The sequence below is a fragment of the Salvelinus fontinalis genome, chromosome 11 (assembly GCF_029448725.1).
Source record: "Salvelinus fontinalis isolate EN_2023a chromosome 11, ASM2944872v1, whole genome shotgun sequence".
In the NCBI taxonomy this organism is placed as follows: Eukaryota; Metazoa; Chordata; class Actinopteri; order Salmoniformes; family Salmonidae; genus Salvelinus; species Salvelinus fontinalis.
The window spans coordinates 16,550,862-16,567,273 of record NC_074675.1 but is presented as its reverse complement, the minus strand read 5'-3'; the positions used below and the strand labels follow the sequence as shown (position 1 = coordinate 16,567,273).

General features: G+C 44.6%; 1 protein-coding gene and 1 pseudogene across 2 annotated transcripts in view; both read left to right on the top strand.

The window, feature by feature from the left end:
• LOC129865179 (solute carrier family 41 member 2-like) overlaps positions 1-16,412 on the top strand; it is a 29,254-nt gene that overhangs the window by 7,786 nt on the left and 5,056 nt on the right. For both annotated transcript variants that reach the window (XM_055937704.1, XM_055937703.1), the window contains exons 7-10: positions 260-407; positions 522-601; positions 2,683-2,814; positions 3,110-3,258. In XM_055937704.1, the coding sequence (XP_055793679.1) occupies positions 260-407; positions 522-601; positions 2,683-2,814; positions 3,110-3,258 (509 nt within the window). The remainder of the gene's footprint in view (positions 1-259; positions 408-521; positions 602-2,682; positions 2,815-3,109; positions 3,259-16,412) is intronic.
• LOC129865177 (zinc-binding protein A33-like) lies at positions 3,267-16,411 on the top strand (annotated as a pseudogene).

The window sequence follows — 16,412 nt, the reverse complement described above, 5'->3', positions numbered from 1 at the left end:
CTCTGCACATTGATCTGGTACTGCTACTCCCTGTATATATGCTTGTGTATTATTATTTTTAAAAGTACCCCCTTTTTCTCCCCAATTTTGATCTTGTCCCAGGTATTTTATTCCTTTTGTGTTAGTTTAACATTCTGCGTCATTGGGAAAGGTTCTTAAGCAAGCTTTTCACTGTAAAGTCTGAACCAGTTGTATTCGGCACATGTGATAAATACAATTTGATTTGTCGTTCTCTCCCTCTCTGTTTGTCTCTGTGTAGACTCTCACCCGTACGTGTCGTCCCTGGTGTGTGCCTTCTTCCTGTCTCTGACTCCAGTGTGGATGGTGATCTCCTCCAAACACCCGGCCAGCCGCACCCTGCTCTACTCCGGCTGGGAGCCTGTCATCACAGCCATGGTCATCAGCAGGTGTGTGTGGATGCTCTCACTCACTGTCATAGAGAAATAGCAACAGACTATTGTACATTCACATGATGAGAATAATACCAAATGTTTTGCGTGTGAATGTTCTGTGCTTTGCAGTATCGGAGGACTCATCTTGGACAAAACCGTGTCTGACCCGAACCTGGCTGGCATCGTGGTGTACACCCCTGTCATTAACGGTGAGACGCAATATCACTGACTGATTAGACACTCTGTGTGGGTTTACAATGTGACTGACACTGTGTGGGTTTACAATGTGGCTTAAAATATGCACCAATTTGTATGAATTTACATTCAAACTTCGTAGTTAGAAAAATAGTGAGTAATGGACTAAATGCAAACGTCTGTCTCTGTATCACTGCTACTGTCAACCTCCTCCCATCCTTACCGGGGGACCGTTGCCAAGGCTGTTGCTGGCATTTTGACAACCGGAGATCAGCTTTTAATTAAACATTGTTAATGAGAGACATTTAACTCGATGAAAGGAGACTGTGTGCCTCTGATCTATGTTACTGCTGAGATGTCTACAAATCAGGAAATGGCTGGGTGATCTGGGAAGTGTGTGTGGACCACACAGACAAATGACTCTGGGGCTGGAAAAGGGAGGTTTCCTCACCAACCCTGTAACTATCTGTGATTTACAACACATAGAGGTGGTTACTATCGTATAGGGAGGAGATGACTAGACTGAGCCTTTCACTCTGAACATGCACAGTTCCTCTCTTCAAAACTAGAGAGAGAATATAAGAGGAGATGAACAAAGCTGGTAAAGGAGAGGAATTGGGGGAATGGAAGGATGGGAGAGAGAAAGGAGACTGGAATGGGAGAAATGAAAATAGGGAGATGAGACAAGGAGAGGCATGCAGACAGTCTGTTGTCCCAGAGCTACTCCGATGGGGCGGGAGATAGTGGGAGACGGGACCCCCCCCTGTGGTCTACCCCCCCCCCCCCCCCCCTCTGTCAGACCCAGTGACCCAAATTACAGCAGCTAGCCCCCCTGCTGAGGTGGAACCACCATACTCCCCAGACCTCTGGAGGAGAGGGAGAAGAGGGATTGAGTGGTGGACTGGAGTTGGATGAGAGGTGCAATGAAAGTGAGGAATGTGGTGGAATGAGAAGGTGTAAGGGGGGTGATTAGGCAGGGAGGAGTGTGAGGGATGAAGAGAGGGGGGAAAGGAATACGATTGGGGAGAGAGACGGGTGGGGGGAGGCGTGAGGAGGAGGGGGGTGGGTGGGGGGGGGGGGGCATTCTATTTAGCCGCACCATGGAGTAGTTAAATGTCAGTGGAGAGGCAGCAAAGATTAAATTAAGTGCCCATAATCTCCGGGCAGCAGAGGTGTCTGTTCTCATTTAGGCCTGCCTGATCAGGATAACAAGCACAGGAAGGGAGATGAGCCCAGTTACCACAAAATATACCCCTCTCCAAAACACAACCCTTTTGGTACTGTGCCTCTCTGGGTACTCTTTGGAATGCCCAAACTATGTCTGTCCCTTTCTGTCTTACTGACCACATCCTCTCTCCTCTACTTTCTGTCAGTGTTGTGTCTCATACACTATTTTGGGTTGGAGTGGTTGTCTGGTCTGCCCACCTGGAAGCTGTGAGTGTTTCTACATGAGCCGTGCTGCGTGGCTAGACTACTCTGAGTCACCTGTGTGTGTGTGGATATAAATTGCATTGTCCTGCTGTTCTCAAGAGCAATGTTCCTCAGCTTGATACAAATTACAATCTATATGAGGAAGCTGAGCAGTATTAGATGGGGCATGCTTTCAGTCTTTTAATTTAAAAAAAATCCTCTTTCTCCCCCCTTTCTCCTTTTATCTCTTTCCCCCTAGTTTCCCTGTCTTTGTCTATACCCACCTCTGTTTTTCCCCTTCTCTCTCTCTCTCTCCGTAATGCAGTTCCCACACAGTAATATGTATTAATTATGTCTCCGACTGTGGCGATGCATCACTGCTGTCTCATGCTCCTTCTGGTTGAGAAGGCTGCATTCCAAACCAAAACTCACACCCTTCCCTCTGTCCTAATGAATTTGGAAGGACTTGATATGTGAAAGTAATATGACAGAAACTACAGTACATCCCTGCTCTTTGGAGGGAGAGGTTGTGTTACCTCAGATCTGTGGCTGGAAGGCATCAACTGTTTAGGGAAGGATACAAATCTGGGTCCTTGCATTTCTCTCTAACCCTCGCTTCTGTTCTATACTCAACTGCCTCCAGTCAGCGCGAGCCCTAAGCCTGCCTGTTCTGTCTGTTCTCCAGGTATTGGGGGGAACCTGGTAGCCATCCAGTCTAGCCGTATCTCCACTCACCTTCATTTCCACAGTGCTCCTGGGGAGGTACCAGAGGAAGCCAAAGGCTGCTACTACCCCTGCCGCACCTTCTATGGCACAGGTAAAGCACCTAACCAATACTCACTTAAACTGTGGAAATGTGATTTGTTTTAAACGGGGCATTCTACAGGACAGATTGCTTAGCATAGAGAGTTTTCTCGTCCCTCTCGCTGTGATTTGAATACATAAATTGTACAGTAGGTGCTGCAGAAGGTACTATGTTAAGTCACTACCCCATAAGTATCCCCAGTCAGTGGTTAGGCTGACCGATACAAAGGTTAGGGACTGTCTTAGCATCTGTTCTATTGTTAGACTCAGTTGCACAGTTCCAACTCCTCTCGTCTCCTCTCTCTCAGGAGCCAATCACCGTTCGGCCCAGGTGCTGCTCCTATTGGTGCTCCCGGGTCACCTGATCTTCTTGTACACCATCCACCTGATGAAGAGCGGCCACACCACCCTGACGCCTATCTTCATGACCGTCTACCTGGCTGCCGCCCTCTTACAGGTCAGTGGTGTGTGCGATGGGGTGGTAGGGGATAGTTCCTTTGCAAACTATCCATAGCCTGCAAGTTCCTTTTCCAACTGTGACCTTCATCTGAGCTTGAAATTTCACTGGCTGACATGACTTTCTATTAAAAGCTGTTATTTTGCGAGACACCGCTATTATTGTGACACTATCAAAAGCCAGCTGCGTTCATAGACCCTTTTTCACTCTGCTTTCAAAACGCTTAAACATAAATGAACCACACGCATGATGAATGTCAACTTGAGATGAGAGTGCTCCTTGCAAAGTGACATTTGAAGGAAAATCAGGTGCGGCAGATAGCCTAGCGGTTAAGAACGTTGGGCCAGTAACCGAAACATCGCTGGTTTGAATCCCCTAGCCCGACTAGGTGAAAAATCTGTCGACGTGCCCTTGAGCAAGGTACTTAACCCTAATTGCTCCTGTAGATCGCCCTGGATAAGAGCGTTTGCTAAATGACTAAAATGTAAATGTAGAAATGTGTGTATCCTAAGCATTCCTAGAGCTCTGTGGGTTTATCCCTGAAGAAGTCTGACTTGTGTGTTTTACCGCTTTGATGGCATTAGGATCGATTTATGGAAGCAAAGGCTCATAATGTGATTTGGTGCTTTTACTATAGGTGTGCCATGGCATGCCACGACTGTCTGGAATGTGTGGTATTTTCTAGGTGTGCATTTGCTCTCCGCCTCTATCTTCTTTAAAGTGGTTTGTTGTACACAGCAAGGCCTAACTGCCATCCTGGAAGTCTTGATTCCGTGGAATTTAGCTTACGATAGTCTGGGGTCAATGTTTACTCACTACAACTGGTCTTTATAGGAAGGAAGACATATGTTAGTTGCCATTTCTCTTCAACTTCACTAGTGAGCCTTTAAACACTAAGGTACTATGAGCAGGAGGGTTTATGATTATTATATATTTTTTTAACTAGGCAAGTTAATTAAGAACATTCTTATTTAAAAACAATATATTTTTAACCTTTATTTAACTAGTTAAGTCAGTTAAGAACAAATTCTTATTTTCAATGACGGTCTAGGAACAGTGGGTTAACTGCCTTGTTCAGCGGCAGAATGACAGATTTTTACCTTGTCAGCTCGGGGATTCAATCTTGCAACCTTTTGGTTTCTAGTCCAACGCTCTAACCACTAGGCTACATGCCGCCCTTGGCGGCCTACCCTGGCCAAACCCGGACGACGCTGGGCCAGTTGTGCGCCGCCCTATGGGACTCCCAATGACGGCCGGATGTGATACAGCCTATAACATTATTGCAGTATTAACAGATTGAGAAGAGATAATCGAGAAGAGCCGTAGTTGTTTTAGAGCAGTGGTTCCCAACCAGAGGTTCTTGGCCTATCCACAGGGGGTAGTTCAGAATACTCATGACACCATAGGCCAACTGGTAAAATGCACATGTGGTAATTCAGAGGTACTCTGGGCAGAGCAAAATTTGGTTGGTGGTACAGTAACCAAACAGGTTGGGAACCACTGTTTTAGTGTTCAGCGGCGTGTGAATATTTTAGCTCTGTACCTTTTTAAGAGGCAATAAGCAAACCACACTTCGCTGAAGTGAAAGTAAAGTGAAGAGACTTGTATCAGGCACAGAAACCCTACTCCTCGTCAGAAGTCTTGCTACACAACTACGCTGCGTTCGATCTCTGTGAGCATCTTATTAATCTAGGAATTTTATTAACAGTCAACATCAACACAGGTGAGTTATAAAAATGTTTAAAAAAGTTTTCCTGGACAAGTAATAACAAACTTCATACCGTAGCATGATCACTTGTTAAACATGGTCTTTTTCACAATTAAGTAGTAAAACGGGTTGGTGCCTTTTCAAATATTTAAATAAAAAAGATTGGTCAGAATCATGTCTAGCTTGCCTGACAACTCTGAATCCTTTATTGAGTTGGTTATTTTTAATATAGAGAGCCAACTGAGTCCAAGAAATGGTTTATGGTTTCACCTTTGGTGTCTGTCTCGATATGGCCACCTCCAGCAGTCTCCTGTTAGATAGAGCACAGGAACTGCTCTTCAGTCTGGATGTGTTCACTGAGCCGGTCACCATTTCATGTGGACACAACTTCTCAAGGCCTGTATCAGTGGATACTGGGATACCAATGACCTGTGCCAGTGTCCATAATGTAAGGAGATTTTCTACAGAAAACCTGAGCTTCGTGTCAACACAATGTTCAGAGAGGTTGTAGAGAATTTTAAGAAGATGAGTCAGAGGTAAAGATTAGTCCCCTGCCAAGCCTGGAGAAGTGTCCTGTGACTTCTGCACTGGGAAGAGGCTCAAGGCCCCGAAGTCCTGTCTGGTGTGTCAGACCTCTTACTGTGAGACTCACCTGGAGCCTCATCAGAGAGTCCCAGCCTTAAAGACACAAGCTGATCAGTCCTGTGGAGAACCTGGAAGACAGGATGTGTAAGAAGCACGACAGACCTCTAGAGCTGTTCTGTAGGACTGACCAGATGTTTCTTTGTGTCTTTTGCTTGAAAGCAGACCACATGACTCATGACACTGTCCCTCTAGAGGAAGTGTGTGGCGAGAGGAAGGTTTAGCTGAGGACGACTGAGGCAGAAGTGCAGCAGATGATCCAGGAGAGACTGCAGAAGGTTCAGGAGATCAAACACTCAGTAGATCACAGCAAGAGAGAGGCAGAGAGAGAGATATCAGACAGTGTATAGGTCTTCACTGCTCTGGTGCACTCCATTGAGAGAAGCCAGGCTGAGCTCATTGAGGTGATTGAGGAGAAACAGAAAGCAGCAGAGAGGCAGGCTGAAGGGCTCATTAAAGAGCTGGAGCAGGAAATCACAGAGCTACAGAGGATAAGCACTGAGCTGGAGCAGCTCTCACACACTGAGGACCACCTCCCTCCTCCAGAGCTTCCCATCCCTCTGCACCCCTCCAGACACCAGAGACTGGTCTGAGATCAGTGTTCACAGTGATCTGTGTGTGGGGACTGTTAGGAGAGCTGTGTCTCAACTGGAGGAGACACTGAATAAAGAGATGGAGAAGCTGCTTGAAGTCAAACTGAAGAGGATTCAGCAGTATGCAGTGGATGTGACTCTGGATCCTGATACAGCACATGCCTCTCTCATCATGTCTGAGGATGGGAAACAGGTGAGAGATGGAATCACAGAGCAGGATCTCCCAGACAAGCCAGTTATGTTCAATCTTGTTGTCTATGTATTGGGACAGTAGGGCTTGTCCTCAGGGAGATTTTACTATGAGGTGATGGTTAAAGGAAAGACTAAGTGGGATTTAGGAGTGGTCAGAGAGTCCATCAACAGGAAGGGGGATATCACACTGAGTGCTGAGAATGTATACTTGGCTCTGTGGCTGAGGAATGGAGAATACGAGGCTCTTGCTAAACCCAGTGTCCTGCTCTCCCTGAGAGAGAAGCCCCAGAAGGTGGGGGTGTTTGTGGATTATGAGGAGGGTCAGGTCTTCTTTTATGATGTGGAGGCCAGGTCTCTTATCTACTCTTTCACTGGCTGCACCTTCACTGATAAACTCTATCCATTTTTCTGCCCCTGTCTTAATGATGGTGAAAACTCTACCCCTCACAAATGGTTGTTTATGTCCTTATACTCCTTAATGATATCTAGTCTCTCTCATTGTTATTATGAAAAATCAAAGCAGTAAATGTATCCCCACTCCTAAAACGTAGTAATAAATAATTCCTTAATAAAATGCTTATAGAAAATGGTTTCTAGGGCATTTATTTTCCATATTTATATGTAATGCCATAGCCACTCTCTTTCACAGGGGATAATGAGGACTTCTCTCTTTCTCTCAATGCTATTTATAGGAATTATATACTTTAAAGTAGCTTGAATCAGGGGAACTTGATACTTAGTCTGGGGTGATGGTCTCCCATTGGGCTAGTGGTAAGTCCTCACATTGCTTTCCATTTCTTTACTACTTCATCCAGTAACTTGTGTCAGAGATGGGATAGTGCCTTTGTTTCAAAAGGGAGAGGTTTGCCGTGGTTGTCCTGGGAGAGGACTTGAAAGAAGGTGCATAGGCATGCTTCCCAAAGGAGGGTGTTGCAACTATCCACCTCATTTTCAAACATTGCTATGGGCACAGCCAAACAACGGAAGTGATAAATTCGACTTCCCTACTGCAGCGCAGCCGTGGCAACCTCTGTGGGTGACTCTTGCCAGATTCAATTATTTTAAGGAGTCAATTTAGAGCATAAAAGTTGAGTAAGCCTAAACGAGTAAGTGTAATGTCATATTTAATTCATTCACGTTCGCTAACATTAGCTAGGCCTACTAGTTCTGTTGTGATAACGTTAGTTGTGTCAGAGTTAAGGGCCATCAACTAAGCCGATAACTATAGGCTACACCTACAGTGCATTCGGAAAGTATTCAACCCCTTTTATTTTTCCACATTTTGTTACATTACAGCCTTATTCCTAAATGGATTAAATTTCCCTCATCAATCTACACACAATACCCCATAAACTGAAATATCACATTTACATAAGTATTCAGACCCTTTACTCAGTACTTTGTTGAAGCAGCTTTGGCAGTGATTACAGCCTCGAGTCTTCTTGGGTATTACGCTCCAAGCTTGGCACACCTGTATTTGGGCAGTTTCTCCCATTCTTCTCTGCAGATCCTCTCAAGCTCTGTCAGGTTGGATGGGGAGTGTCACTGCATAGCTATTTTCAGTTCTTCCGGAGATGTTTGATCTGGTTCAAATCTGGGCTCTGGCTGGGCCACCCAAGGACATTCAGAGACATGTTCCGAAGCCACTCCTGCTTTGTCTTGGCTGTGTGCTTAGTGTCGTTGTCCTGTTGGAAGGTGAACCGTTTGATTGTACATAGTTTGAAAAGGCACGCACCTGTCTATTTAAGCTCCATAAGGTTGAGGGAATTGTCCGTAGAGCTCCGAGACAGGATTGTGTCAAGGCACAGATCTGGGTAAGGGTGCCAAAAAAATTCTGCTGAATTGAAGGTCCACAAGAACACAGTATTCTCCATCATTCTTCAATGGAATAAGTTTGGAACCACAAAGACTCTTTCTAGAGCTGGCCTCCCGGCCAAACTGAGCAATCAGTAAAGAAGGGCCTTGGTCAGGGAGGTGACCAAGAACCAGAGGGTCACTCTGACAGAGCTCTAGAGTTCCTCTATGGAGATTGGAGAACCTTCCAGAAGACAACCATCTCTGCAGCACTCCACCAAGCAGGCCTTTATGGTAGATTTACTGAGGAGTGGCTTCTGTCTGGCCAAAGGCACATGACAGCCTGCTTGGAGTTTGCCAAAAGACACCTAAAGACTCTCAGGCCATGAGAAACAAGATGCTCTAGTCTGATGAAACCAAGATTGAACTCTTTGGCCTGAATGCCAAGCATCACGTCTGGAGGAAACCTGGCACCATCCCTACGGTGAAGCATGGTGGTGGCAGCATCATGCTGTGTGGATGTTTAGCGGTGGCAGGGACTGGGAGACTAGTCAGGATCGAGGGAAAGATGAATGGCGCAAAGTACAGAGAGATCCTTGATGAAAACCTGATCAAGAGCACTCAGGACCTCAGACTGGGGAAATGGTTCCGTGTGGCTCAGCTGGTAGAGCATGGTGCTTGCAACGCCAGGGTTGTGGGATCCATGTTCAGCCCCCTTTAACCTCAGACTCAGATTGTCATACATTACAGGAAGCTAAATGAAATGACACAAATTCATATTTTTTATATTTAATGGTTTCTTTCTGTCACTCTTATTAGGAAAATAAAGCAAGAAGAGCCTTTGGGTTTTTTTGTATTTTATTTACTTAGCCCTTGTAGTCTATGGTCTGGTGTCCTATTGTGCTAGTGCTAAGACGGGATGAAACATCTTTTGCGTTGTCTTCCATGTCTTTACTACTTCACCTTGTAACTCTGGTGTCAGAGATGGGGTGGTGTCTCCGTGCAATAGTCTGAGTTGTGTCCTAGAAGTCCTTGGAGGGGACTTGAAAGACAGTGCACAGACATGCTTCCCAAAAGAGGGTGTTGTAACTATACCAATGAAAGGTGAACTATGACCACTGTTGATAGGTTTAACCTTACTAGCACTGAGATGTATGAACAGGAGGCTATGTAATATACATTTTCCAGTCGATTAGAGCAAAACAAATGGCGATTGAGAGTTTAACTCTGTGTAAAGATGAATTTCAGGTAACTGGCAAAATAAAGGAAACGCCAACATATATTGTCTTAATGGGGCGTTGAGCCGCCAGAACAGCTTCAGTGCACTTTGACAGGGATTCTACAACCGTCTGGAACTCTATTAGAGGGATGCGAAACCATTCTTCCACAAGAAATTACATAATTTGGTGGTGGTGGAAAACACTGCCTCAGGTGCCACTCCAGAACCTCCCGTAAGTGTTAAATTGGTTTGAGATCTGATGACTGAGAAGGCCTTGGCATATCGTGAAACATCAGCAAGTTGAGCAGTCTTCGTCAGTGAAGCTCCTGCCAAACGTGCCCCAACAATCACCCCTCTTTCAAAGTCACTGAGATCTCTTCTAGCCATGGTAGACAAAATAATGTGCAACTGGGCCTGACCAGCATTTTTATACATGACCCTATGCAGATGTGATGTTAATTCCACACCTGTGTGGTTGCACCTGCTTTCAATATACTTTGTATCCCTCATTTACTCAAGTGTTTCCTTTTATTTTGGCAGTTACCTGCAAGTTCCTTTTGAGAGCAGCCATAAGCAGACAGACCGGCAAAGAGGGGGCTATTGACGTCACTATGCTGAAGTAAAAGTAAAGTGGAGATGCTTCTATATCAGACACGAAACTAAACTTCCCAGTTCTTCAGAAATCTCTTTACAGCTACGTAGTGTCTTTTATTCCTGTGGTTCTCTAAGGGCAGTAAGAACAGCATCAACACCAACAGATACACTCAATGTTTTACCTAGACAAGATCAAGTGAACTTTGCTATGAACATGGCTTCTCCTATTTTCTTATATTTTGAACATGTGTATTTGTTTAAAGCCTTTTTATAACTGAAATGGTCAACCTTTAGAGGATTAGTTTATATTTTTCCCTGTTTGTCTGGATGTGTTCACTGAGCCAGTCTCTATTCCATGTGGACACAACTTCTGCAAGGCCTGTATCAGAGGATGCTGGGATACCAATGGCCTGTACCAGTGTCATTTATGTATTTATGTAAGGATAAGTTCCACAGAGAACCTGAGCTTTGTGTCAACATAACGTTCAGAGAGGTTGTAGATGCATTTTAAGAAGATGAGTCAGAGGTAAAGATGAGTCCCCTGCCAATCCAGGAGAAGTGTCCTGTGACTTCTGCACTGGGAAGAAGCTCAAGGCCCTGAAGTCCTGTCTGGTGTGTCAGACCTCTGATCAACCCTGTGGAGAACCTGGAAGACAGGATGTGTAAGAAGCACGACAGACTCCTGGAGCTGTTCTGTATAATTGACCAGACGTGTGTTTGTGTCATGTGCTTGAAAGCAGACCTCATGGCACTGTCCCTCTAGAGGAAGAGTATGGAGAGAGGAAGGCAAGACTGGGGCAGAGATTCAGTAGATGATCCAGGAGAGACTGAGGAAGGTTCAGGAGATCAAACACTCAGTAGATCTCCGCAAGAGAGGGGCAGAGTGGAGAGAGAGAGAGATTTCACAGTGTGCAGGTCTTCACTGCTCTGGTGCGCTCCATTGAGAGAAGCCAGACTGAGCTCATTGAGTTGATTGAGGGGAGAGGCAGGCTGAAGGGCTCATTAAAGAGCTGGAGCAGGAAATCACTGATCTACAGAGGAGAAGCACTGAGCTGGAGCAGCTCTCACACACAGTGTTAACTCGAATGACACAACGACAAGGTTCCAGTTTAACAAAGTTTACTATACCGTATGAACACACTCAAAGGTAGCCATTACACTCAAGGCTAGGTCCATCAACGACAAGACTCCCTGTGCAGGCGCACTCTTGACTGAGTGATAGCCCCGTAATAACAGAAGTATAGGGATACTTAAAACATGAACTTAACACTGAGGACCTCCTCCAGAGCTTCCCATCCCTCTGCACCCCTCCAGACACCAGAGACTGGTCTGAGATCAGTGTTCACAGTGATCTGTGTGTGGGGACTGTTAGGAGAGCTGAGGAACTCTATCCATACCCCTCTGATCATCACCCTTTTCAATCACCCAATATGATTTTTAATGTCATAACTAAGTGTCAGTTGTGAAGAGAAGGTAGTGTGAAAAATTACTATTTTAAAGGCCCTTTAATAAGGATATCTGGTAATATCTCTCTCTCTGTCACATGAAAAGTTTGTTTCAATTCATCTTAAATAAAGTAGGATTTATTGTATTTACATGTGATGCAGTTATACCCCTCCCCCCCCTTCATGTCTGCTATAAAGTAAAAAAGACCTTGTTTGTCTGAGAACATGTATCTCTGCAGTCCAACAGAGAGGACAGTGGAATCTTTCGAACTAAACTGCTGGTCCTAAATCGCTTAAATGTTTCTGTGGCCATGTAAATAGACGTGTTGCCCTATGCTTGTGAGCAGCCCCAGTGTACAGTCCCCGTTCAGGCTGTTTTCTCTCTGAGGAGTGGAAAGTTCCCCCTGCTGTGTTTGCTCAGGGTGTTATCTCCCAGTCAACAGCCTCCCTCTCTCACTCTCTAACCCCAGTACACACTCACACCTTCAGCTGCTGCACTCGACTCTGCCATCTACTAAGAACTGTGTGTTCTCTCTTAGAATTCAACCTCTATCCCTGTCTCCCTCTACTTTAGAGAAATCTCCTTGCTTTCCCACACTTTCCTTGGTAGGATTCTTTAAATGGGTCTTCAGTGGTTTCAGAGATGGCATGATGCAATTCCGTCTGTGCCTTTCCCACCTTTCAAGCCTGACACGAACAAACAGTACAGAGGCCCATCCAGGATCATCAATGTCTAACACAGTTCGTTAGATCAAAGTAGATCACTAGAGTGAAGGAAAATGTTGTTCTCTGAACAGATGGCCTTGAATTGTGCATCTTGTCTCATACAATCATTGGTTCCTGTAGGTGCTGGGTAGAGATATGAGGGGGAGACGGTCATGACCCCCTCCTCAGACCTTTTGGCAGAACACCCAGAATATGTTCTATAAGTTAAGATAGGAGATGTTGCCAGACACATGCAGGAACCAAACGTTAATTATGAATAACTAATAAGCTAAATCATGCAAATATACAGTGCATTCTGTAAGTATTCAGACCCCTTGACTTTTTCCACATTTTGTTTCCTCATCCATCTACACACAATATCCCATAATGACAAAGCAAAAACAGCTTTTTAGAAATGTTTGCAAATGTATTAAAAACAAAAAAACTCTATTACTTTTGTATAAGTATTCAGACTCTTTACTCTGTACTTTGAAGTACCTTTAGCAGAGGAATGCAGCATCGAGTCGTCTTGGATATTACACTACAAGCTTGGCACACCTGTATTTAGGCAGTTTCTCCCATTCTTCTCTGCAGATCCTCTCAAACTCTGCCAGGTTGGATGGGGAGCGTCGCTGCATAGCTATTTTCAGGTCTCTTCAGAGATGTTCGATCGGGTTCAAGTCTGGGCTCTGGCTGGCCCACTCGTGAACATTCAGAGACTTGACCCGAAGCCACTCCTGTGTTGTCTTGGTTTAGGGTTGTTGTCCTGTTGGAAGGTGAACCTTCGCCCTAGTCTGAGGTCCTGAGCACTCTGGAGCAGGTTTTCATCGAGGATCTCTCTGTACTTTGCACCGTTCATCTTTCCCTCAATCTTGACTAGTCTCACAGTCCCTACCGCTGAAAAACATCCCCACAGCATGATGCTGCCACCATCATGCTAGCTGTCATGTGCCTTTTTACTGAGGAGTGGCTTCTGTCTGGCCACTACAATAAAGGCCTGATTGGTGGTCTGGCCACTCTCCCATCTCCACAGAGGAACTCTAGAGCTATGTCAGAGTGACCATCGTGTTCTGGGTCGCCTCCCTGACCATGCCCCTTCTCCCCCGATAGCTCAGTTTGAGTGGGTGGACAACTCTAGGAAGAGTCTTGGTGGTTCCAAACTTCTTTGATTTAAGAATGATTGTCCGCTCTACGGACAATTACTTCGACCTCGTGGCTTGGTTTTTGCTCTGACATGCACTGTCAACTGTGGGACCTTCTATATAGACAGGTGTGTGCCTCTTTAAAAAAAAAAGAATAAAAAAAAAAAAAAAAAAGAATTTGAATGTCAACCAGTTTTTGCTTTGTCATTTATGGGGTATTGTGTATAGATTTTGTAGGCAAAAAAAAGTAATACATTTTAGAATAAGGCTGTAATGTAAAAAGGGAAGTCGTCCGAATGTACTGTAACTTGTTTGTGTAAGCAGTATATAAGAGAACTAACTGGACTGCCCCAGCGGAGCTCCTGACAGACCAAGTACTACTTGGTGCATTAAGTTTGTTGGAACCTCTCCAGCTTTCTGATTTAATAAAGAATGATTCATTTAAGATTGACTTCAGGTGTCCCTGGTGGTAATTTCCACGACACTAGCTAAACACGGAATTTGAAATGTTAGTGTGTAATTGAGATGGGACAGAGGAGCGTCTTGACCTTCACCGCTGTCATACTGAGAGACCTGTTGTGTTGTGGTAGGTCCCTCTTATTGGCCTGAATTTGATCATGCTGATATTGAGTACTACAGTTGGAAATTAGCTTTGTTGCTAACTCTGGCACTTTTAAATTGATGTTGACTTGATTCATGCACACTGTCCCTGTCAAATAAATAAGTAGATTTGAGTCAGAATCTACTGTATCTGTCGACCCATCTCCTAATTTCTTACCATGTCCTAATCTGGTCAAAGTTCTGTACCAGAAGTGCTGCTAATTTTACCAGGCCTGTCCATTTAAGAACAAATTCTTATTTACAATGACGGCCCGGCAAGAGGCCTCCTGTGGGGCAGGGGCCTGGATAAAAATTTTTAAAAAAGTAAGACAAGACGGACAACACAGATGGAAGACACTTGAAGGGAGACCTATGGCAACAACACAACCTGGCACAAACCCTAAGAGCAGAAAACAACACGAATTACAGAAACGGCAGAGACAACACACATCACACAAAATGGCTACAAATGTCAGTGAGTGTCCCAAAACTATCCAGTTTAAGTGTTTTGCAGCTCGTTCCAGTCGCTAGCTGCAGCGAACTGGAAAGAGGAGCGACCCAGGGATGTGTTAGCTTTGGGGACCTTTAACAGAATGTGACTGGAAAACCAGGTGTTGTATGCAGAGGATAAAGGGTATCTCAGATAGTGGGAGTGAGACCTGAGGAGTTTTTATAAATGAGCATCAACCAGTGGATCTTGCGTTGAGTGTGAAGAGATGGCCAGTTAACAGTGGAGTGTAGATCACAGTGATGTGTCCTGTAAGGAGCATTTGTGGCAAATCTGATGGCCGAATGGTAAAGAACATCTAGCCACTCGAGCACAGTTACTGGCCGATCTGTATATTACGTCTCCGTAATCTAGCATGGGTAGGATGCTCATCTGAATCAAGGTTAGTTTGGCAGATGGGGTGAAGGAGGAGTGATTACGATGCAGAAAACCTAGATGTAACCTTAGCCTGCAACTTGGTTATGTGCTCCAGGAAGGACAAAGTACTGTCTAGCCAGAATTGGCTGGTGTGAAAAGGGATGGCAGGGAGAAGGAGGTATTAGATAGGTATGTTTCTGTTGTTGCTTATTCATTCTTCTGGCATTTCACATCCGTTTTCAAAGCAAATGTATTCAAAGCACACACTTGAAAACAAACTCATTTACAGACACTCACTTTAGACCAAACACATTCAAAGCGTTTCCTGTGTAAATCTGTCTAATTAGAAAGATGGAGATAAAGGACTGATGCAGGCTCCCATCCAGCCGCAGGACATCAAACGGTGTCTGGTTCCATTCTGGAGAGTCTTCTCCTCCGCTCTCTTCTCTGCATTGATTAGACGGCTCTAGTTAATACTGTGGAAGGGGATGGGAGGTTTGACGTTTTTCTCTGGTTGTGTCTGTCTGTTGATTGTCTCCTAAAATGTATTTAGACAAAGCGATTTGGGGAGAGTTTTTAAACTATTCTGTTTTATTGTCAGTGTCGTGTGGGTGTGTCGAATGGGTATTTGGTGGACAGTGACACTCAATAAAAGGACAGAGGGGAAAGAAGATTGCCCTTGATATACTGAGACGACCAGAGAGTGCCTCAAGAGAAAGAGGAAGTGTTTGATTCACTGCTCTGTCACAAGGAGTAAAGTCAGTATTATTTCAGGCTACCTACTTTGCACGCTACCCACTATGTGTGACGAGGCAAATAGACTTTGTCGTGTGACCCTTGGGGGTTTCCATACTTAACGCGTTCTGCATAGAGACAGACATCTCCAAGCCATCATTCTTAAAATCCTAGATGGACCAAGGAATTTAGACACACCTATGAAACAAATAATTCCCTCTTTATCCCAAGACGTGGTTGGTATATGCTTCTTTTGATTTTGGTGTTTGAAATTATCCGTTTCCCTATAATGTATTTGCTGCCGGTAACATTAGATTTCTCCTTGTTTTCCTTTACATATGGTTATCAGTCGAATGCTTAGTTTTATTCCTTATAGTATAGCTGTCGTACAGCTATGTCTCTGGTCGGGCTAATTGCAGTGGGCAGTGTTTCAAGCTCTTTGTTTTTTGGACAGTGAAACAGGAATAACACCAACCACTGGCAGACAGTTACTTTTCTCTAAAACACAAGGGCCCAGCGCTCTTCTCCATGCTCTCGCTTCTCTCTCTCTCTCTCTTATTCCTCTCTTCAGCTCAGTTTTCTTTGTGTTTCCATGGTGTTTCTTAGAAAATATCTGTGAAGAGGTGTAATGTGGATTTTTCCGCAATTTCTCTCCCTCGCTTCAACTTCTCTGTGGGACGCCACTGTGCTTTGTGAATCACATGCGTATGTGTGCATCTGTTTTATATTGGTGGTGTGATGTCTTGCATAGCAAACAATTGGGTTTTTGCAATCAGGAATAGCTTACTTTGATTTACATGTGTGATAGGTCTTTAAGCGAACTAACTTTAAGCTAACAGCTCTCTCTCACTTGTTTCTCTTGTGCAGATTTACATTATGTACACAACTCATTCTGTATATTAAACTCTCTCTCTCTCTCT